This window comes from Protopterus annectens, chromosome 4.part1 (assembly GCF_019279795.1).
Source record: "Protopterus annectens isolate FY-2018-M chromosome 4.part1, PAN1.0, whole genome shotgun sequence".
Lineage (NCBI taxonomy): Eukaryota > Metazoa > Chordata > Ceratodontiformes > Protopteridae > Protopterus > Protopterus annectens.
In genome coordinates this window covers 655,334,555-655,358,920 of record NC_056734.1, presented here as the reverse complement: position 1 = coordinate 655,358,920, position 24,366 = coordinate 655,334,555, and the positions used below count along the sequence as shown (strand labels likewise).

Here is a 24,366-nt window from a genome sequence, read left to right as displayed (position 1 = left end):
CATTATCTAATATTACAATTATTTAAACACATTCCTGTATTTACAATTGTTAAACACATGATTGTGGATCATTTTTTACCAGGTTTCTGTTGAAAAAGGGCCTCAACTATCTGTATATCTATGTTATCAAAACATAACTAAATAAATAAATAAATGAAGAACATTTTATTTTTCAGAGCATAAAGTTAAGTACTATTTTAACTGCTTATCACTGTTGTTTAATTCTTAGGCCTATAGGTAGTCGTCATGCATGAAGCCCAGGAGACAGCTGAGAAGCCTAGGCTGATTTCATAAATGCTGCAGAGCATTGCTTAATTAAATGACTTGCTCAGAGTCAAACAATAATAAAATGGAGGTTGAGGGAATCAAATCCTGGGCAATTAGAAGCAGCTTGTTAACAGCTCATACCCTGAATCCTATGTGTTAACTGCTATCAGTGGGCCCATACAATATCCCAAGATGCCTTTTAAATAGTATGAAACTTTACTTATCAAGTCTTCTGGAATTTTTATTTAACTGTAGCCTCCAAACAGGTTTCATTCCTCATGAATGGAGAATTCTACACAAAGGTGGGCCATCTACAGACCCAGGAAACTAAAGACCCATATGTCTCACTAGTCTTATATGTAAAGCCATGGAAAGAATTATCATGGAAATGATCGATAATGATGTATTAAATCTCCAGACACTGGACCCAACCTAGTATGGTTTCATCAAGGGCAGATCATGACTACTCAATCAGGTGGACTTTTTTGAGAAGGTCACCAAAGCAATTAATGAGGGCAAAATGGTTCACACTGACCTGAAAAAGGCATTTACCACAATACCCCACTCAGGCATTGTTGACAAACTCAAGAGATTAGGTACAAGCCTGTATGTCAACAGGGAGATAGCCAATTAGCTCACAGATAGGACACAGGAAGTTATAAGTGGGAACCCACTTCTATAAAGAGGCCAGTCACAAGTGGAGTCCCTCAGGGATTGGTCCTTGACCGCTCCTTTTTGGTGTTTACTTCTCTGAAGTAAAGGCCAATGTCAATGATCTCTGGCTGACTACATTTTCAGATGATTGCAAATTAGAATCTCTCATTGAATCCCACACCTACACAAATGTTCTCCTTGAAGAGCTGACACAGACAGACAACTGGCGTCAGAGCCATGGACTAAAACTAAATTCCAAGAAATACATAATAGTATCCTTCAAGACGTCATCCATCCCTGGTAACTATCATATTAATAATACACCCCTTAGAGCTGACCCAGTAGTCAGGGACTTAGGGATACTCATAGACAGTAATCTAGCCTTTGACCATCACATGTCTACAGTAATGAGGAAATAATTCTATGTTGTAAAACTTATAAACAAAGGTATAGCATCTAGGTCCACGGAAGTCAGTGTTTGTATTTGGCATTCATCAGGCCTATCATTGAGTACAATGCCCCCTTTGGTATGTACCTAACCAGGCATAACCAACAAATGGAATGTCCACAGAGATTCCTCACTAAAAGAATACAGGGCATAAGTAAAATGTCCTATGCAGACTGCCTCAAGGCCCTATCTCTGTATTCTGTTTTTTATAGGCTGAGGGTAGATCTATGCCTGGCATACAGGGCATTATTAGATCCCACTCTGATGGGCCTCCTGCATATCCATAAAACAAGCAGCACCAGAATTATCTGTTCTAAAGACTTAAACTTTTTCTGTGATATGAATAGGATCTGCTGGAGAGACAGGTATGTATCTCAGAGCCTAACCTGTCTCTGGAACAGGCTCCCCATCTATGTGAGGCAAAGTTCCTCCCTAACCCAACTTAAGTGTAACTTAGAAAATTGGATGGGGAACAGGAAATTCATCCCTGGCTTGGCACCTATGTCTCCAGTGAACACAGACAACCTGTAAATGGTTCCTCTCCCAGGCCCTTGCTTGTAAATGTAACATCTCCCAAGCCCCTGCTTACACATATAAAGGATGCCCAAACTTGTCAGAGAGTTAGGATGCATGGCTAGACTTAATAAGGCCCTTGTGGTTGTTAGCCTAGTAAACACCTATGAACCTATATTATTTTTCTTACAAAGGTCTAATGTTATGAAATAAGTCTGTAACTGAAGGAGAAGCAAGGTAAAACCTGAGGCAAAAAAGTCATAGTGCTATGCCAAAATTATAGCAACTGAATGATATGTGATCCTTTATTCCCTGCAGCTTCCAACACACTGTTTCATGATTGCAGTTCAACACACTATACTTCCACTTGTTTTCTTCTGGTTATTCATCCATTTGTGTATTCTGTCAGAATTGCCTTTTTATGGTTTCTCCTACAGTCTTTTGTTTAAACCAACATGTGTAATGTTTATGTGACAGTATGATATACATAAAATATTTCTCTGAACTAATAGTGTAATTTGCTGTAATTTTAGGGTATCCTTTGCTATATTTACAGTGAGATGTCTGTGTCTAAGATTACTCTAATTGATAAAGCTTCCTTAGAAGGCAGGCTGTTTTGTATGACTTCATACCACATGCTGCAAATGTCGCTTCCTCTCTCTTTAAGCATATATATATATATATATATATATATATGCAATTGTCTGTCCTATTCATTCTATTCATGCCTACCATGTATTCCTGAATGCTTTCCTGCCACATTTGATTCATGTAATGGAATCTAGGACACTCTGCAGTTATCAAGGGTTTGGAATTCAAAAGTTTCTGCAATGCTCCTGGTGTGGCATCGATTTTTTTTTTTTTTTTTAAGATTTTTTTTATTTGATAATAAGTATACAACAATCTGAACTTCTGGCATCCAGAATCCTAAATTAATTGAAAACAGGTACATTTTCGCAGGCTTTACTGACCCATCTTTTGAGATAGCATCAACAGCATTAACATTTCCAGCATGTTCATCCACCATAATACATTTGTAAATGTTATCCATGTCCAGCCACTCTTAAGTTTTGCTGTCACGCATTTGCTAATATTCAAGTACTTGTTCATATAGTAGGACATAATCATTGTAGCTTTACATCAACACAGGCTCTTCCAAAAAGTCTATTCTTGATCTAAAATATGTAGTGTACTTTTATAAGTTTAAACATCAATAAATTATCTGAGCTATAGTCATATAAATTTGTTCTAATTTAATATACAGAATAAATCTCTACTTTTGGGTTTGTACAATTGATAAAACTTATTTATGTTTCAACATGTTGTGCATCTATCATTTACATAAAATACTTCCACATAAATTTGTTGCTGGGATACAAAAAAAATCCCTGTACTCAAGTAAAATGAAGATGCCAAAAGCTGCATTTTAAGTGAATGTGGAAAATGTTAATAAGAGATATGTTTTGTTGCAATGAGTCAGTCCTCTTTATCAGCTAATTTGAATGTCTCTGAATTGGGTGTAATTGCCAATAGTGTTAAAGAGCATTTTTGTGGGTAATTTCCAGTGGCAGCCTATGTATTGAGTTGGGACAGGTTCCAACCTCTATCATAATCCTACACACATATGGAGACATAAACACACATACACTCATGCACAAACTAGCACACACACACACACACACACACACACACACACACACACACACACACACACAAACACAGACACACACATACACACAAGAATACACTCATACACACCCTCAAAGACACTCCCCACAGGAAATTACTTAGCACACCACTTCCCACTTGATCACACTTACAGGCACACTGACACATTTCTGTCATGAGCTTACACCCACATTTAGACACAAAAACACACACACACACACACACACACACACACACACACACACACACACACACACACACACACACACACACTCACTGTCAGCTGCAAACATGTTTCTACAGACAAACACACAAAAGCAACACACAGAAGAAGAGTCACACACTTGCTCCCACACATGTACGCATACACAGACAGACACACACGCACACACACACACACACACACACACACACACACACACACACACACACACACACACACACACACAGATGCACACACACACAATCACATACTACTATACCTCTCAACTGTTTCTGATTTAACTTAATGCCCCTGATGTTGCCTCTTGTTTTTGCTCTATCCCTTGTAAAATTTTTGATTTACTGGTAAATCACTTTGAATTATGGTCAGACAATATTTCCCTTAGAATGTTATGCATTTTATTGTTTAGAAAAAGCATGTTGATACAAATCCACTTACTCTGTTAAATTTTCATTTGAATTAAATATTTTTTTTTAAAAATTGTCCCTGTTATCAACTAATCCTCCCAATGTTTACTGACTTATTCCAGAAGCCTTGAATGAGAGAATTGAGAGGTATGCTAGCTACCCCCTACACACATAGATCCAGGGGTAGACACACACACACACACACACACACACACACACACACACACACACACACACACACACACACACACTCTCATATAACTGCACATGTATATATGCACACACACCCTTGCAGTAATTATCTGCCATGATAAGATATCTACTGCTACCAAGAATGGTAATGAATGTTCAGTATAAAACTACCATTTACAGGACACAATACTCTGCTTTGAAAATGAATCATATTGCCTGTCTTTGAATCACTCTGCTGCGCTATTTCATTCCCTGTGTCCAGCTTCTGGCAGAATACATGCCTAATTTACATCAGCCATACACTGTAGGCCACTGTAGTAATCTAGGAATCAGTTGTATCATTGGAGTGTCATTGGAATCACTCCAGAACCACAAAGCAAAAATAAAAATCCACAAACAGTAAAACTCCAGGCCAGATGAACCAAAAAACGTTTTTTAAACTTCACGCTCTCTCAGGGCCTTGGTTTTACAGCCTTTTCAGAGTATAAGAACACCAGAAAAAACAATCCCTACTATACTAACATCAATTAAAAATCATTAAACAATTACACAATTAAATAATCAAATAAATAATTTCAATTAAACATCAGTAAAATAAAAAAATTCCAGTTACATTCCAAATTTGACCTTTAGGAACCAGCATATCATATTTTAATATAAAAATTGATTCTTTATATAACAATTTAGCTTTAATATCCATTTTATAATATTGCCCAGAACAAACTTGATCTAAAATAGTAGCCTGAATCCCTGCCTCATTCATACAATGCTGAGTTAAAATAATGTGTTGCAATAGGGCTCTTTGTTCTAGCTTTCCTTATGTCCCTTAAATGTTCCTGTAGTCTCACTTTGAATGCCCTCTTACTTTCCCCAATATAAACTGTATTGCAGGGGCATTTCAACCCGTAAACTACTCTGTCTGATTCACAGCTAGGGTTACCACCTGTCCCACTTTGCAAGGGACAGTCCCTCTTTGGGCAGTTGTGTCCTGACAAAAAATATCAAAAATGGCAAATGTCCTGAGATTGTAGGACATAATTATGCCCCATATTTTATGTAATAGTTGCATAAAATAGTTATTTCTGTATCTAAAATACCTAAATGTTACAAGAAACAGAATAAGCAACTAAAGTGCTACAAGAATAAGCTTTTATTTAGGCAAAAAAGTAAAGTTCTATCCTTTGTACTTACCGTGGGTATGTGTCGGCCTGTAAAATCGGACGTGTGTCCCGAAAATGTCCCACTTTGTCCATTTGAAAAGGTGGCAACCCTATTCACAGCTAAAATTACCCTTTACACTCTACTTCTTTCCATTTATCCTACTAAAACTTTGCACCACATACTTGCAGCCACAAAATCTCCCACAAGGCATAGTTCCTATTTTACATGCATATGGTTCATCTGGCCTGGTGTTATTGGGATCACTATTGTATAGCACACTGAGCAATCCTGCTAGAAAATGTATTGGGCAGTGAGTTATATGTGTCTGAAAACCCCTACATTGTTTGAGCATATAATTATTTATGAAAGTCTTTCTTGTCACAGTCATCTTTTTTTTGTTGTTGTTGTTGCACACAGTCATGGTTGATCTCTTGAAATTTATATTTGCCTCATGCTATCACCTAGTCTGGCATCATTGTTAGCACAAAGCTTTTTTATCATAAGGTATCTCACAGTGGTGTCCTTTCCAATTGTTGATTTATATTTGCTACTTTTTCATATATGAATGGCTGTTGCACAGCTGAGCAACCCAAGTCAATATTTTGTGTATATTTGCAGTATGCATAATATGGTAAACAATTAATAAAGAAGTAAAGACATGGATACAGTACAATATGTATTTTCCTTGCACTAGCTGCAGAGAGGGTAAATTCCTTTGACCTGGGGTCCAAGGCAATAACTGCACCTGATCAAGCTTATACTGTCCCTGATTAGAATTAGAATTTGGTTAAACAATAATCATAAATGATATGAAGCGAAAAATTCAAATGCCTAAGACTAATTTTGTATTTCTCACATTAGCAACTTACTGTTGGGAACTAGCAGGCTCTGGTTTGTAGCCTCCAATGTATTCAGATGTTTTTCTTTGTATCATCTAAATAGAATCAGGGAACATTACACTCCATAATTGTAGGATGTTCAAAAAAATCACCAATGGATCTCAAGTAGGTTAAAAAGTTCTTCATTCTTCTTCAGTTAGGCAGATGAGCACTGTGCAAATATTGATCAGCAGTGGTTTGTTGGCTTACTTTCATGTATAAGATAGTGGGCATGTTGGTGGGTGGGTATCCATAATGGGACATGCCCGTGGTGATGTGGCTGACCTAGTGGTCAGATACCATACTATTAGTTCCCACCTGTACATTTCAGATAATTATATGTAAATTATTTCCTTATCTTTTTACAATTTTGTTTTAGTGTTGCTCAGATTTAGGTCCATAGAATTATTGTAACTCTTGCATTTAATTCATTAACAACATTAAAAACATAAATGTTTGTCTCCATAAATTATCCTCAGTCTTATTGACCTATGCATGTGAAACATCTAATAATCTAACAAGTATTTTGTTGAGATGGCACTGGTTGTATATTAAACTTGGTCATACCAGTGCTTTTGCTAATAAAATATGCTTCATCAGATCTGCCTAATAAGTATCAGATAGTAGCTTATGAAGTTTCTTTAAAAATGTCAGGACAATAGAATAAATATAAGCAATTGTACTTAATTTCCATGCCTTTGTGTTTTATGGAGAAAGCTTTAAGTCGTAATGTTTATCTAGTCTGGCTGATATGCTTGAGGGCGATCGTCACATGGCTAACAGTCGATCTGTTTGGTCAATAATAAAGCTTGGTAGGGTTTAGCCAATACAGTTTCATGTGGAATCAAACAAATTAAACAAACCTTATATTAGTGTTCTCTGAAAATCAACTGATGTTTTCAGTCAAATAAATACATTTAAATAGAGGATGCTAGCATAGGTGAGTGTGTACTGCGGTGGTGGTGCTGCGGTAGCATTGTCTCCTCACAGTAAGATGTTGTCCTTTTTGATTCACAGCTAAAGCGTCTTCTGTGTAGAAACATGCGTGAATGGGCGTACCTAGGTTGAAGGTTGTGCATCAGGGCTGGCAACTCAGCATGTAAAACTCTACTGCCAATCATTAGCGGACCGGAGTTCCACTGTGGTGACCCCTAACCAGGAAAAGCCAAAAGATACAACAACTACAACAGCATAGGTGTGTGTGAGACTCGGATTATGCATATTTATGGTTCGGATGGCTAAGGGATAGTGTGGGTGGAAAGGCACTGTGGATCAACTTGTAATTTTTGACCCAGATGGATGTACCTGCATCCTTCATGAGTATTCCTAATTTTAGTTTATGCTTTCAAATCCTTTCATTTAAAAAAAAATAATGATACAATCTCTGCAGGTGTGTTTAAAAAAAGTTAAGGTTTGGAGCTGTGCATATGATGTTGACCATACCTCTCAACGTTTTAGTGCAAGAAATCTAGACAAAACCAAAAATAATGGGGGGACAAAGGCCCAAAAAATAGAGACAAATTTCAAATATTGGCCATAAAAACTTACAAAGTTGTTGCCAGAAAACCACAAATTTGATGAGAAACAGACTGAAAATATTAGGCAAAAATCTGGACATTCTGTGAAAATCTGGACAATTGAGAGGTATGATAGTATCTTAAAAATGGAACTAAAAGAGTGGCCATGGTGTGGGGAATCAAGCAGAGGGGTGGGTGGCTTGGGATCATAGGGGCAATGATTCACCAACTGGAAGAGCAGTGGTTTACTCAAAGCACTACCTGGTATGGAGAGTAGTGACAGAGAGTGGTGGTGGTGAGGGAAGCTGTAAACAAGAAAAAAGCTTCTTGCCGACTGCATGGGAATGCTTTCAACTGGATCCTCCCTAGTTTATTGCAACTTCTCCTTGAATCACATGGTATTTTATTTTATAATTCTTAATTTAGTATCTAAATTTATGGAATGTGTGAAAGGCGTTCCTTGTCAATAGGGGATCAAATGATACTTTGAGACAGAATGTACATACACATCTGCATGTGTTACTATCATACAAAGAAAAGCAGACGCATTTATGTTTGACTAAATATTTCAGGAATACACACACACACACACACACACACACGCACACGCACACGCACACGCACACGCACACGCACACACACACACACACACACACACACACACACACACACACACACACACACGCACACACATACACACACAAACAATTCCACACACAAAAAATAGTGCATGATGAAACACTTCTGTTATAATTAACATCTTTATTTTTTTCTGATATTGTCTAAATTTATTGTCTTAAAAAATAATATTTCAGTGAAATATATTTTTTCCTTTTTTGGATGTAACTTTCAGAATTCTCTTTTTCCCAGATTCCACGGTCAGTGTGTAGTGAACCCTGCCCTCTAGGTTCCAGGAAAGCTGCCCGCAGAGGGCAGCCAGTCTGCTGCTTTGACTGCATCCCATGCTCTAAGGGTGAGATTTCTAACCAAACTGGTAAGCAGTTGCTTGAATAAATGCGCCATGCACACTGTGCATCTTTCCTCTTAGCTGATAAAAGTGAATTCTTCAGAATTCAGATAATTTGTAGAATGTATAAGTTTGTGAAAATGTAGAAAAAATTATAATGAATAAGGCTATGTAATTTATTGTCACAATAATTTGCCCTTCAATGAGTATGGGTGTAACCTCATAAAGCTACAATATTTTCAAAATAATTTCAGAACACTAATCAAGACATTTTCCTGTTGTGTTTTCTTAATTCCTATATTGCTTTCTATATGCCATGCACCAAAGACAAAACATTGCTTTTCTGTCCATGTCTCTGCATTTTCTGTTTTACCAAATTTGAATGTACAACTGGATGACTAAAGTATAATGCAGTGCTAGGTGACTCCATGATGTTGAAGGATAAAGCTTTAGTTGAAACGTTGATGGCCTGGATTAACTAATGACCTGGGCATTGGAAGAACCAACTGAGAAGGATAGAAGTATGCTAGCTCAACATCCCTAGAGGGAGGGAATTAATCTAACCTGCTGCATTCTGACTCCAAGGAGAACTATGGGCTGAGGTGTGAGCATGCACTGAGCTGGGTGCTTTGCACAATATCTGCAATTTGACCCATTTGTGGTAACAGACAAGAGTCATGCATTTAAGGTTGTTATGCATATAACAAGGCTATACAGCAAGCAGGGAAACCCATCTGAATGCTGGGATGACAAACTCCTCTGACCGGCTAAAACCCATGGGGAACAAAAGGCCCAGTTGTTTACCTAGAAGGCTGATAGCTGAAAGGTAGCAGGGAAAATACCCACAAAAATCAGCATTGCAGTACAGGCTGTATATTTTTTTTATGGAAATCAAACTTCAGTGTACTTCACTTTATCTAAACTTAACATTTATTGACATTGATGACATGTGCTATTTGTGTGATCTGTCCAATGACACTGATGTCACTTTTGAACAGACAGGGCATAATTTCTGGAGTCTATAAATGTTTAACAACTTCTAAAACAATGAAACAATTAAAATGTTAATGCAGCAGCTAGAATTCTGTCTGTAACTATAGTGTCCCTGCTCAAAACTTTATAGTCTTTGAGCATTTTTTATTATTTAGAATCTAAATGATAATAAAAGTTCCAAGACTGTGAGGCCTCATTAATCAGACTCAGCGCTACCATGAGTGTCCTAGTCAGTTCAGTCAAGGCATGACACAGTTTCTGAAGCTTCACATTGTTCAGGATACCACTTAGGATTATAGAAAATGTAAGGATACTGAGTCAGCAGCACATTTACATCTCCCTAGTGACCCGCCATCAAGAAGTAACCCCCCCCCCTTCGTCTCAAGAATGGAAAAGCACATCAGTCTTTCAGGAAACTATTTGTTCTACAAAGGTACAGGAGATCAAGGATGGTGGAGTTCCTGATGGCATAGAAAACAAGGTGTAGGTAGCATAGTAAAGCTTATAAAAATCTGGGTAAAGTGAAAAAACACTTTAAGCCTTTCCTGGTAGCTCAGGCACTTTAGGCCAACAAGCTTCTTGGTTACAAAGTCCTGCTGCCTTTCCAGTTGTTAATTATGTCTATAAGGGTACATTGTACTCAAAAGATTGGTCTAATTAGGGTGGCATGTAGACATAAAACAAATTCTTGTGACCTGAATGAAATACTTTTATATATTAGTTCTGCTAAGCATAAGACTTTTCTGACTACTGCTGCTATGTGGCATTCAAAGGGGAAAGAAATATTGACCCAGATTCCAAGACCCATACTACATTATCATTTTATATTTGAAAATGATTATACCATACATTGAGGGACAGATATACTACCTAGTTAAAGGGTTAGTTACTACTGTAATTATTTGGTATCAAAGGCATATCTGACAATAACACCCAGTTTTCAGCTATGTGCAAGCTCGTATAACCCTAGATCTCGTTTCCCAGTCTGAAGTTCAGAGAAGTAGATGACAAGAAGGAGGGGACCCAGTACTGCACCCTGATGCACACCACTAATTACCTTTGTAGTTTTCAACAAGTGCCCACCACCTTAACTCTGTGGGTTCTCTCCTTTAGCCAGTTGGCAATCTAACTCAGCATGTATGGTTCTACTTTTAAAGCACTTGGTTTATTAACAATGACAGCACAGGGTATAGTGTCAAATGCTATGGCCAGATCTAAATAATCTATGTGAGTGGGATGACAGCTCTCTACAGCTTGTGTTACCTTGTTGTAGAAGTTAATTATAGTTAGTCGGGAGGATTTCCCTGTGATAAAGCCAAACTTATGTGTGTCTAGTCTGATAAGGTTTTCAATATCATAGTTAATGAGTTCAGATGTGATGCATTCCATAGCTTGGCAAATCAGGCTGGTCAGGTTATGGAGTCTAGAGTTTCACAGGTCCATAGTATTGCTGGCCTTGTGTAAAGACATCACCAGTGCCATTCATCATACTTTGGGGATAAGTCCTATAGCAAAGCACAAGTTGAAAAATAAATAAATAGGGGTGACTTGGTGACTTAAGGGCAAGTTGATGTTATTTATTAGACATTAAATTATCATAGCATATGGAAGTAGTATTTTGGTCTTAGATGGCACCCTCAGTCCAAGATTTTTGTGATACTAGGAAGTGTGAGGAATTTTGTTTTTATTTTGTAGAATTAATATACTTGTTATAGGGGTGAAGTTTGCATTAAATTTGTCTATTGCATATTTGCTATTCATACTGTGTATGAGTGGATAGTGCCAATTTAGATAAGGTCAGAGAAGAGTCATAACTTATAATGTAAGCTGTGTGTTATTTCATAGTTTCCTAATGTAATTAAACAAATGTTTATACTTACTGTGGCTTCAGAAACTAATTTCAGTTCATGATTTGTGTTGTTAGCCCTGGTAGAAGCTTTTAGTTCTTCAAATACATTTAGGAAACTTATATGGTGATCAGGGATCAGGGATGGTGTTGTGTAATAGCTATAAATTGATAATTTGCCTTGTTTAGGGTATGTTAGAGATCAATGAGTTTAGTTTATGACTCTCTAGAAAATTTTCTATAGGTGACTTGGTCCTTGACAAATATGGACCTCCCCCCCTTTTGCAGGACTGAATGCATGGTAAGCACAAACGCCGGTTATGGAGAGAGAGAGTACTGTACTTACAATAAAATCAGTCTCAGTAACTACACGGACTTGAATGTGTTCAATTTTCAGGGCATCTTAAAGATCAGTGAATTTGTTGTTAAGGCTTCTAGTGATGAGAAGAAACACCTTGATATGGTCTGATTTAGGGTTGGAAATGGTTACATCGATATCTGCTTTGTCAAGAGGTCAGTTATGTAGATGTTGACTAAAATGACACTATGGAGGTAGCAAGGCCTGTAACCATTGTATGGAAGGCATTGAATGAGAGTTGCAGTCCACACATAGTGACTGCCAATGATCTTGCCCCATGCTGGCATATTATAGACATTCCCTTCTTTTGTTTGTATATAGGTATCATTCTGGTTGAAAGAAGGCTTCCGCTCAAGACTCGTGTCTTGCCTAGAGTGGACACATGCATGGTAAGATCCATCATGTCTCTTGGCATGTCCTTTATGGTTGTGCACCCCAAGTTATTCATACCCACATGGACTATCATTAGGTTGCAATTATATTTATCTGATTACAGAGAGTTTAGAACCCTTATGATGTCATGATTCTTGTACCACAAAGACAACTAACTTGTCTTAGTCCACTTTTGTGAGTGTGGAGTCAGATTGCCTTACAATAGACTCGCAGATTACTAAGATATTAGTGTTTTAACTCATGCAATTTGGCGTATCAAACAGTTTGCAGTAAACCCAATGGTGGCCCTTTGTGTGAGCATGGTACTAATGTGATGGAGGACAGCTGCTGAAACCTAGTCTTCTATATCCTAGGAGGCTTCATCAGTGATGTGTTTACAGCCTTCATTGGGGACTTGTTTACGCCGCACCATGAGTGAATTTAGCACAATTGCATTGAGATGCGGGTGATAGTGTTGTGATGGCCACAGGTTATCATATTAGGTGAGAGAAATGCATCCCGATTGCATAGATATTGACATATCTCTTCAGTTGTATTACTTGTCAAGAAAGATTATCGCTTTTGTGTATATGGTAGTTCATACTTTTCCTGAGAATAATACAGTGCAATAAGGTTGGAACAGGAGGGATGCAATGAGGTTTACTTTCCATTTGGACTAGGTGGGTCTTGAATGTAGTTTAGTTGTCAGCTGTGAGCTGGGGTTGGGAGGGTGGACTAATGGTTAAGGTGTTTCCCTTACAAACACAAGGTTCAGAGTTTGAGTCTCACAAGGGGTAATTGGCTAGGCTTAAAATGGCTCACAAGGGCAGTTAGGTTAGTACTAATCTATGAACTGCAGGTGTTGTGTCATGCATGCAAACCACTCCTAAACACCCTTTTTCTCTATGACATTTACATCACTGGAGTACATTTCCTTTTGTACTGGCTGCCATTTGTAGGATAACCTTATGTCATATGTCTCCAGTACCGCTGCACAATCTAAGCAACATGAAAAATTAGATGCTGTTCTTGACAAAAGAGTCTGTTCCAGTTTCTGATGGTCTAGGATCCAACACTTTAAATAAAAAACACACTTATTTGATGTCAATCTTTATTACTCAGTTTAAATATTTTGCTATGGTAATGTTTTAGCGATGCCAGTTTTGACCTTATCTTATGACAATGCTTCCATTACTAAAACATTTTATTGCAATATACTTTAAAATAAGTACAAATACGTGAGTGTATACATACATATATATATATATATATATATATATATATATATATATATATATATATGTGTGTGTGTGTGTGTGTGTGTGTGTGTGTGTATGTGTGTGTGTGTGTGTGTGTGTGTGTGTGTGTGTGTGTGTGTGTGTGTGTGTGTGTGTGTGTGTGTGTGTACACACACACACACACATATATATATATATATATATATATACATACGTAAATATATTATTACTCATTTTAAGAGGGGAAATGTGGGGATGCCTAACTTACATATGAGGTTTATGAAAATGAATGAATCTTGTAGTTAGTCTATTAGATGTAAGTAGAAATAATATTTACTTTACTTGTAAACTTTTATAAATCTTGTATTTGTAAACTTGCAACCTTAAAATCCAAACTTCGAGAAATGGCATAAAGAACTGCAACTAAATAAAAACCAACCTGCTGCACACTCCATGTACCCAGAAGACAAACTTTTATTCAACAATGGTTACGCACTAAGGTTGTTTTTTATTTATTAACTTGCAACCTTGACTTGCTGGTCTAATCAAGGAGCTCAGTTTTATACTATGACAGCCATCAGTTCTGAATTAGAGTTTATCAGAATTTTGTAGAGAAGGCTTAGGATATCAAGAGAGTTGCACATGAAGAGTTAATTTTTTGCAAAAATCTTTTTTCTCTTACAGTCATAAGAATTGAAGGAAGCATTTCACAAAAAGACAAGATATGAGACATAGGACCTATAATTTTATGTGAAACAGGAATGTTCATTTTACCCTAGGGTCTCGTAGCTTTTTTGGTACTCATTTCAGGAAGTTTTTTTTTTTTTTGCCCTCTGACTAAAGAAAGAAGTTTGCTGATAAAAAGGTTGTCCAGCTCAGACAGTATATGGAGGAATATTTCTTGCTAACTATCACTTTTTGCAAATGAAACTTGTAATAGTAGTAGAGTAAGTTTTGAATTTATATTGTTTTCCTGAGTCATAACTTGCCCATGATAAACATAAGTTTCTATTGCCAACTTAGTGGAAGCTGATTGCAGAATTATTGAAAGTTTGGCTTAGTAATCTGGCCTTCTGGTTCAAGTCTATGGCAGGCTAATCTAAAAATATGTTTGTGTGACAGGATATGGTATCACACTGTTAGCAATAGTTACAGTGACCTTTAGGTAAGAAGTGCTAATTCAGTAAGTTACACTTTTTGTACAACAAGGACAATATGGCAGGGGGCTGCATTTATTGCACAACAAGGACAATAAGAGGGCTGCACTTCTTTAACAACAAGGACAATGTGTTTGGGTAGGGAGCTGGACTTCTGCAACAGTAAGGAAAATGCAAAAAATCCAAACAAAGAGTGTTACCAATGCAAGGTACAGGCTTACAAAATATGAATATGAACTTGTAGCTAAAACAAATTCTTTAATATAAAAAACTGGTTAGCGCTTTCACAATGTAACACATTGCTTCATCTGACCATTACACATTAACATTGCAATAATCTGTTTAAATCCCCCCTCCAACCAATCAGTGTCTTGAATGCCTAAAATAGTGAGAAAGCATCACCTACAAGATAAATGCTGTAGTGAACCATTTCAACACAATCACCAACAATGACCATTATAGTAAACAGACAGCAATTACAGGATTAAAACGTGACCAGTATCATAATGCAATGAATATAAAGTTCCACTAAACGTATGCCTTTAGATTTTTAAAATCTTCAGAATGTCCTTTATTTAGGCATGAGACCATGTTGTGCTTGCAATCATTGTTCATACATCAGTGCTGAATCTGAATTTCTACATCCAGATAATGTATGACTTTCCAAATTTGGCATTTCTGCTGACTGCGGCACAAGTCACATGGTGTACTTAGCATGCTGTCAGCTCTGTAAAGCATTTTATCTGGGTAAGACAAATAGGTCATTAAAAGAGCATATTAAGGAACATGTCTATAATATTAGGATTATATCTTCTAGCAATGCTCCAGCTAAAAATATAAGGGGTACAAGTAAGGATCATGTTTTTAAGTTTATGGTGGTTGACTGGATCAAGGAGAGTGAACGTAAGGGTGTTATTAAGAACTATGCTGAAACTGTTGAAGCCATTTGCTCCGTTTGCTGCAGCATTCATTTGACTTTATTGGCATTTATTTGTCTGCACCCTCAGGAGAGCATGGCAGGAGGTCTGGCTGACAGTACAGAACTTGCATATAATCTTTCTGGCAATTTTTCCAATATAACGGGTGATTGTGTTTTGCAACGACTGAGGACTGATAAACTGTTGAAATGCCTTATTGTCAATGCTAATCCCTTGTTGAAAGAGAATTGTAGTAATGGAGATTCACTTACTGACTATGTAGACATTTATTTGGATATGGTATGCACTTCTTTTGATACCTTAGAAAATGATTTGTTTAAACTGAAAAGGCTTCAAACACAAAGACAACACCTTGAAGCACATTTATAATTACGCATAATGCCCCATGGTTTTGGAGTGCTTAGAATGCTGAGTTATGCCAAACAGGATCCGTCCTTATTAGCAAAATGGCAGCAACCTTAATCTTGATACAAGTTTTGGCTGCATGAGACTAAATTTTTTACATTGAAGGATATTCTGCTAGATAGCATCAAAGAACAACAAAACAGACTATATGAGCAGTTTCCTATATCAATTGTTGATAGAAGGTTATTAGAGCTAATAGATCTGATTATGATGTATGAGAGGAGGCTGTTACAACAAAAAAGGAAGAAACTTGATAGAGACACTTAAGATTTTAAAAGTGGTCGTGTGTTTGCTTGGCTCAAGAATGCTGTAACTGCTGACTTTGAGAACAGTGGTGATAAGCCTTCCACTATAAATGGACTTGAAGTCTCTGTCTACTCTCAACAGCCTATAACTTCTGATATTTTGGAAATGTCGAGAAGAGATAGGTTGACAGCTGGATCTTTCTCTGATAGTATACAAGGCCAAAAAGTAGCACCCGATGCAATGAATAAAGAATGTGTTTTACTATCACTTGGTTGAGATATATGAAGGAAGGCAACCCACCCAACACACAACTCTTTAAAAAAGTTGACACTGATCAGCAGATTTATCCACCATTTCCCCTACCGATTATTTGAGGGCAGATGAGAGATTACAGTCGTTCATGGAGCAGAGGTCAAACCAAATGGAAACTTCAAATAGAGACAACAATCGTTCAGTGAAGAAAAAGTGGTTATAAAAGGACAATCACTGATTTGGAATATTTTCTCCAGGGTACTTTCTCCATATGAAACAGTAGTACTTGAGAAGGGCATCTCTCTTATTCAAGCACAGAAAGCTATGCTATCAGATATGATTATTGATTTAAAAATGTTCCTTAGAAATGTGATCTTGAAACTGATGTTTGGTAATACTCTAAATGATAACAATGAAAAAGTCTTTAAGAAACCTAGTTAATTTATGCCCATTGCACACCCGTTAATAGATGCTTTTGGTAAGCTCTGTAAGAGGGATTTATATAATTATTTTGAGCAAGGCTTACTAGTAAGATGTTTAATAATATATCCACAGGTGAGAGACAAGCCCTACGAACATTGGCTGATCACCATAATATAGTTATCAGACTGGTCAATAAGGGTGGCCCTACCATGATCATGGAAAGAAACTTTTATTTTAAATCTATGAAACAGATGCTTGATGATAGACTCGATATATTGTGGTTAATTTACTTATGATTTTATTTTGAGAATGGAGATACATATTTTAGGTATATTAGACAATTGTTTGATGTGTAGATCGATAAATATTGATTTGTACAATTACCTGTGAGTTGATGAACCTCTTATACCAATCATACAGGGTCTACCGAAAATACATAAGAACCAGTATAAACTACCTTTAAGGCCAATTGTGGCTGAAAGGAATTGGTGTACTGATCCATTTGTGACCATTCCAGTCAATAGGCTAATGTTTTTATTTTATGAAAGGATATGTGGTTCACATTCAGCAAGTATAATTCTTTCTTATAATTTACTTGCAGTTCTTGTAGTTCCGTCTCTAGTTTGTTGATTCTTTGTTTTAGTGAGGATTCTTTAGCATTGTGTATTTTCTTATAATATGTAGCTTTATTAATAAGAATCCCTCTCATTTGAGCTTTTGTAGAGAGGCAGAGAATGTCAAAAGGAAACTGAGAGATAACGGATGTGGAGAGAGGATCATCCAGCAGGGCATCGATTTCTTTTACTATATCTTCCTCGAATAATAAATTAGGATTCAAGGTCCAATTACAACCTCTATTCTTATTTTAGGCATTAGTGAGGCAGTTATTATTAAGTGCAATTTTTGAATGGTCAGAGAAGAATCTAGACTCTGTATGAAAATGATGACCACGTTTAGAAAAGCATCTGGAATTAAGAAAAAAAATCAAGTCTGGACCAGGCTTTGTGACAATGACTGGGTTTTCATTTTGAAAATTATATGGGTCAAATAGATCAAAATCATTTTTTCAGTTCTGTAATGACTGCAATAGCATGTGTATTGTATGAGTTTTTGATATTTGTCCTATCCGATATGGGATCCTGGATGGTATTCCAATCCCCCAAATGATGTAATAGTAGTTAGGATAGAGGGTTAATATTTTATATAGAGACATAAAGAATTGTCTAGGACAGGGGACGTATATATTTAATAACAGTATCGGTTTATCAAGATGAGGCCTTCTAGCTGTTACATAATGCCATCTTCCTAATGGGTCTACAATAGTGCAAAATATTATCCTGAAAGGTATTTTTATAATGATTCTGACTCCCACACTATTTTATTTATTAACAGCTGCAATAATTGTTTTAATCTACTTTTCCCCATGTCATGTGACCACTGTTCAGGGAGCATGTGTGTCTCTTGTACTAGGATTATATTTGTGTTGGATTTAAAGGCAAAATGAAATAAATAGCTCTTTTTGTCCATTTGGATCCCCTTTACATTCCATGAATCAATAATCCACATGTTATGCATTTATTTATGTACGTTACTAGGGATGGATACGTTTACTTATATGTATCTTGACTGAGTAGAGGTAGGGCACTCAACCATAAATGAAGGCAAATGTCACAAAACTCTCCCTGCCTCAACTCCATGCCTAATTATGAACCAGCTCAGCCCGGAAGAGAAATATAGAGTATCAGAAAGAGATATAAAAGGGAAGACCTGACATAAATCTAAATAAAGGATGTCTCTAATACACTTTTATTTTATAACAACTGCTTCTAATGTAAAACTTTATTTAAGCAGATTAAGTTTAGCATAATTTTCCTAAACACACTTACATCCCCTAGTTTAGCTCCCATTAGGTAGATGAATAGAGGAAAGAGCACTACAGATGCAATGTTTGCTCTGAGAGTGTTGATGGAGAAGTACAGAGAAGGTCAGAAGGAGTTGCATTGTGTCTTTGTGGACTTAGAGAAAGCATATGACAGGGTACCTAGAGAGGAGTTGTGGTATTGTATGAGGAAGTCAGGAGTGTCAGAGAAGTATGTAAGAGTGGTACAGGATATGTATGAAGGTAGTGTGACAGCGGTGAGGTCTGCTGGGGAGTGATGGATGTGTTTAAGGTGGAGGTGGGATTACATCAAGGATTAGCTCTGAGCCCTTTCTTATTTGCAATGGTGATGGACAGGTTGACATGACAGAGAAGATCAGACAGGAGTCCCCGTGAACTATGATGTTTGCAGATGGCAGTGTGATCTGTAGTGAGAGTAAGGAACAGGTGGAGGAGACCCTGGAGATGTGGAGATATGCTCTAGAGAGAAGAGGAATGAAGGTCAGCAGGACTAAGACAGAATATGTGTGTGTGAATGAGAGGAAGGATAGACGAATTCTGAGGATGCAAGGAGTAGAGGTGGTGAAGGTGGAAGAGTTTAAATACTTGGGATCAATATTTCAGAGTAATGGAGAGTGTGGAAGAGAGGTGAAGAAGAAAGTACAGGCAGGATGGACTGGGTGGAGAAGAGTGTCAGGAGTGATTTGTGACAGACAAATACCAGTAAGAGTGAAAGGGAAGGCCTACAAGAGAGTAGTGAGACCAGCTATGTTATATGGGTTGGAGACAGTGACATTGACAAAAAGGCAGGAGTTAGAGCTGGATGTGGCAGAGTTAAAGATGTTAAGATTTGCACTGGGTGTGATGAGGGTGGACAGGATTAGGAATAAGTATATTAGAGGGTCAGCCCAGGTTGGAAGGTTTGGAGACAAAGCCAGAGAGGCAAGATTGCGTTGGTTTGGACATGTGCTGAGGAGGGATGATGGGTATATTGGGAAAAAGATGCTAAGGATGAAGCTGCCAGATAACAGGAAAAGAGGAAGGTCTAAGATAAGGTTTATGGATGTGTTGAGAGAGGACATGCAGGTGGTTGGTGTGACAGAGGAAGATGCAGAGGACAATAAGAAATGGAAACATATTATCAGCTGTGGCGACCCCTAATGGAAGAAGCCGAAAGAAGAAGAAGGAAGATGAATAGAACATATGGGGTAAAGAGCTAAGGTATCAAGAGAGGAGATGAAAATTATAAGAATATTCTATGAGGGTTATTTAAAAAGTGTAGACATCTACTGATTAGAAGTCCTAGTACCCCCACAAAAGACTCATGGAAAAAATAGTAAATTAAAATTAGCCTCAATATATACTAGTAAACCTTTTATCTAGACACATTCAAACCAGTGAAATGGTGAAATTTAATGTTCAGTGTAACTGCATCTTAATGCTATTTTTTTCACTCTTCTAACTGTACTATTTGTGATATATTACATAGATATTATCTGGAGCTAGCATGAAACATTCTCCTAAATAAATGTGATTCAGGACCTCAGCTCTCCACGCCTACTCAAAATACATTGCACCAGCCAGAATATATTCAAGTCTTGCTGGGAGTCTTAACCATACTTTACAGCATTTGTGTTTTACACCAATAATCTCCATGATGCAAGTAGTTAGAAGACATGATTCATAAATAAATACTGTTTATCACTATTTGGGAAATACAGTAAACGGACTTTTAAAAATATGTACCCCACATTTCACTTTGCATGTTATTTATATCTAATCTACTTTGAGTTTCTTTATACTCTCCAACACCATAAATTAGATTGTAGTAAAGGCATTGCAAAATTTTGCCAAGGACTTTGCCCCTATCCACAAGGCACACATCTTACAAAAATATAAAAGTTTTTATGTGCATTATAACATTTTCAAATAACTGTTTATCTGTTGTTCCACTTTCAAAGCTACCCATTGCAAAAATGATGACAGATCTACAGATGGACAGTGCACATAATTGTCTACAACAAGCTTAGGAAAACTAATTATGTCTGGAGGTCAATAACACTTGGGTTTGAACTTGATAGGATATCAACCAATAATCATCTCACCTCAAAATAGATCACTAGTAGCTCAATGAGGTAGAGGATAGCTCAGTGGTAAAGTTACTGCCTCACAGCATTGTAATCTGGGATTCAGTTCCTGAGTTGTGGTCACTGTGTGCATACAGTTTGAATATTGTTCCCATAGCTGTGTGGCGATTCTTGGGTACTCTTCTATCTGGTTGATTACATCCCATTTACCTTTAACTCAGGTATATGCAAGAAGAATAGTGAATTTTCTGACTGGAAGGTATGGCTAGAAAGGAGCTAAGGGCTCACAGTGATCACTGCAAAGGATTAACCTAACATAGGCATGCCAGGGGTCTAAATCATCAGTGATCACTGCAAAGGATTAACCTAACACAGGCATGCCAAGGGTCTAAATCATAAGGCCTACATATGATTTTATGTAATAGCAAATGCTTCTTATGGCATGAATGTGATTTTGTGCACTAGGAATCATTTCCTTACTTTAAGCTGTGGATAAATAGATCAGATTATGACAGAAGATTATTGATTGTCTATAAACAGGACTTAACAGAACTTAATATCAATGAGTGGACCGAGAGGATGAAATGAATGGGAAAGTTACAAAAATGGACAGACTAATGGCTCATGCTAAGTTCCCAACCCACTGACATGGAGCAGGACAATCCATCTGCAAAGTCAGTGACCTCAGTCTGGTTATCTGACTGGGTGTCTGACAGCCTGCCTTGGCTGGTAAACCTTTAAGCTGCATTTGAGTGGGACATCATCTGCTCAGCAGGCATAAAGAGGGGAAGCAGAGCTGCTACATAGATGTAATGGTTATTCTAAGCTCTGACACAATGAAATCTGCGGAGAACACTGCTAAGGACTCAAGCATCACCACTTGGTAGGGTTGGTGGTGGGTGACATCCCACCATTAGACCTGATGTAGGAATATCTTCATTTTTGCTTAATTTTGAGAGTAAATATAAATAGTGGAATTATGAAAACATAATAATTTCCTGTTTCTCTTATGATTAACAGAAATGCAACTTCATATCTGGGCCAGGCATTCAGAGATTCAGTTGGTTCATAAATAAAGATTTTCCCATCCACACCTATTCTTGGTAAATAAGCATTAAAAATTAAAGGGATACAAGTGGCAGGTATTTAATATATAACATTAAACTTGACATACAAAACTACCAAAGATCACACAATACTTCAAGTTTGTAGGAATCCTTTCAGTTTGTTTCTCATTGTAAGCTTCAGCAATTTGGGAATAGGTTAATATTTCTGATTGCAGAGATCATTAAAATGATTTCTGAGTGGTAATTAACTTCAGATTTGCTAAATTAGTCAAGAAAGTACTCCAGAACTGTTAAATAATGGCGGTGTAAATCAATTGCATGGCAGATGGAGAACTTAGATTAATGTGCTTTTGGAGAGCAAATATGTATGTCATCCAAGTTATACATGAAAAGTAACTTTCACAACCATTTTACTATAGATACAGACTAAAGTGGAGCTTTTAAAACATAAGATGGCCAGGCAGGGCAGTGCCATCAAGGAGACATTCAAGGAGTACACAAAACTCATCTTGTTCATACAGCAAGACTGAGGTGAATAATACATTTCATCAGTGGAAATGCAAACTGCTGTGCTTGGTTAGAATCCAGTTAATTAAGAGGATATGGCCAGGAAAAGGAATGTGTCTGACTGAAGATCCAGAAAGAAGTGCAAAAAGGGACACAGTAATCATCATTTGTGTGAGTGAAAAAGGGAGCACAGGCGTGCATGTCTTTCATAGGGACGTGTGTAATGTGAGTGCTGATGTGTATAAGCATACTGGGGCTGTGGTGGTGTGAGTGTGTGTCTGCAAGGACACAGCCTCAGCAGTTGGGTCTGCACTGTAACGTAGCCTATTGTACAGGTCCAGTGCATGCATGACAGAGGGTTCAGCATCTTGTGTATTCCCTGTCCATAAACATTGGCTAGGCTGGGAGTTGCACTGCCCCTACAACATACCTGGCTAAATGAAGGTGTGTTACATGACCTTGACCAGCATTTACTAGGAGTTGTGCCAGAATAACGGCAGTCACAACCATCGAGACAACCACTCTTGAGAATAGACACTTCCACATTAGATGTTGTTGTTGGAGTGCTAGAACTATGGGAGCAGTACTTTGCACATTTATTGGCTGACATCTGTGGATGTAGCAGATGATATAATGTAACGACAGCCCCTTGCCCCAGCAGGTGAAGCAGAAAAGACCATATAGAAGAGACAACTGTTTTCTATGTAACTCAGTCTATTCAGGGAACACATATATAAGAAATGCAATCCAGTGCGTCAGCATGCGTTACATGGTTGTGGTGCCATTTTGTGCATCAGCATGCGTTACATGGCTGTGGTGCCATTTTGTGCATCAGCATGCGTTACATGGCTGTGGTGCCACTTTCTTTGTACCTCCATTATTGCCATTCATATACGTTGAGTTACAGCCTCTGACACATCAATGGTAACCATGCCTCCACTGTGCAATATTGCTTACCCCTGTGTGGACCTCCCTGCCCATGAGTGCTAGCGCAGATTCAAACATCTTTCTGCTAGGGGCCAGCACATTTCCCTTGATCAATAGTGTCCTCACTGACCAGACCTGTATCATATGATAGTGCAGCCTGGATATCCACAGGCATACAGACTGTGTCCATGGTCTGTGTAGGGAATGTGGTGGTCACAATCCCTGTGTCAAGCACACAGTCTGCACCCCATGACATTGCCAGGTCATCCCCTCCACCATCATTGGGGGAAATATTTCCTCCATCTCCAGACCAGATGTGACCAGTTCTCTAGTAATGGAGCCAGATAAGGAATCATCTAAAAATACATCAAAGCAAAAATTATTCAGTGTAAGTATGACCCAGCACCACTACATGTAACTGATGTGTTTATAAATGCAACCATGATAAAACTTAATACGCCTGCCCATAACATGCACAAATGGTCATACCTGTTGAATCCCTAATGTATCTGTGCACCATGAATCATACAGATTTAATGACGTTTATAGTGACAAAGAGCTAGAGGAGTTGTAGCTGTTGATGCACTGTAATAAAACTAAATACTTGGAATATACATAGTGGAAATTGTGGACCTATCCAGCTCTGCCTCAATAACCACCACTTCACTGAGGGACACTGTGGAGGTGGTACAGCCTTTAAAATAGGCCAGGAACTCCTCCATCTCTGTAAGAGGTGATCCAGTCACCATGCATTCAGCTGTTGCCCTATGTTCCCA

General features: G+C 37.7%; 1 protein-coding gene across 1 annotated transcript in view; it reads left to right on the top strand.

Moving 5' to 3' along the window:
- The window catches only part of LOC122801271 (extracellular calcium-sensing receptor-like), a 251,233-nt gene that overhangs the window by 177,947 nt on the left and 48,920 nt on the right, over window positions 1-24,366 (top strand). Inside the window, exon 4 of the mRNA XM_044070821.1 lies at window positions 8,799-8,922. Within this exon, the coding sequence (XP_043926756.1) occupies window positions 8,799-8,922 (124 nt within the window). The remainder of the gene's footprint in view (window positions 1-8,798; window positions 8,923-24,366) is intronic.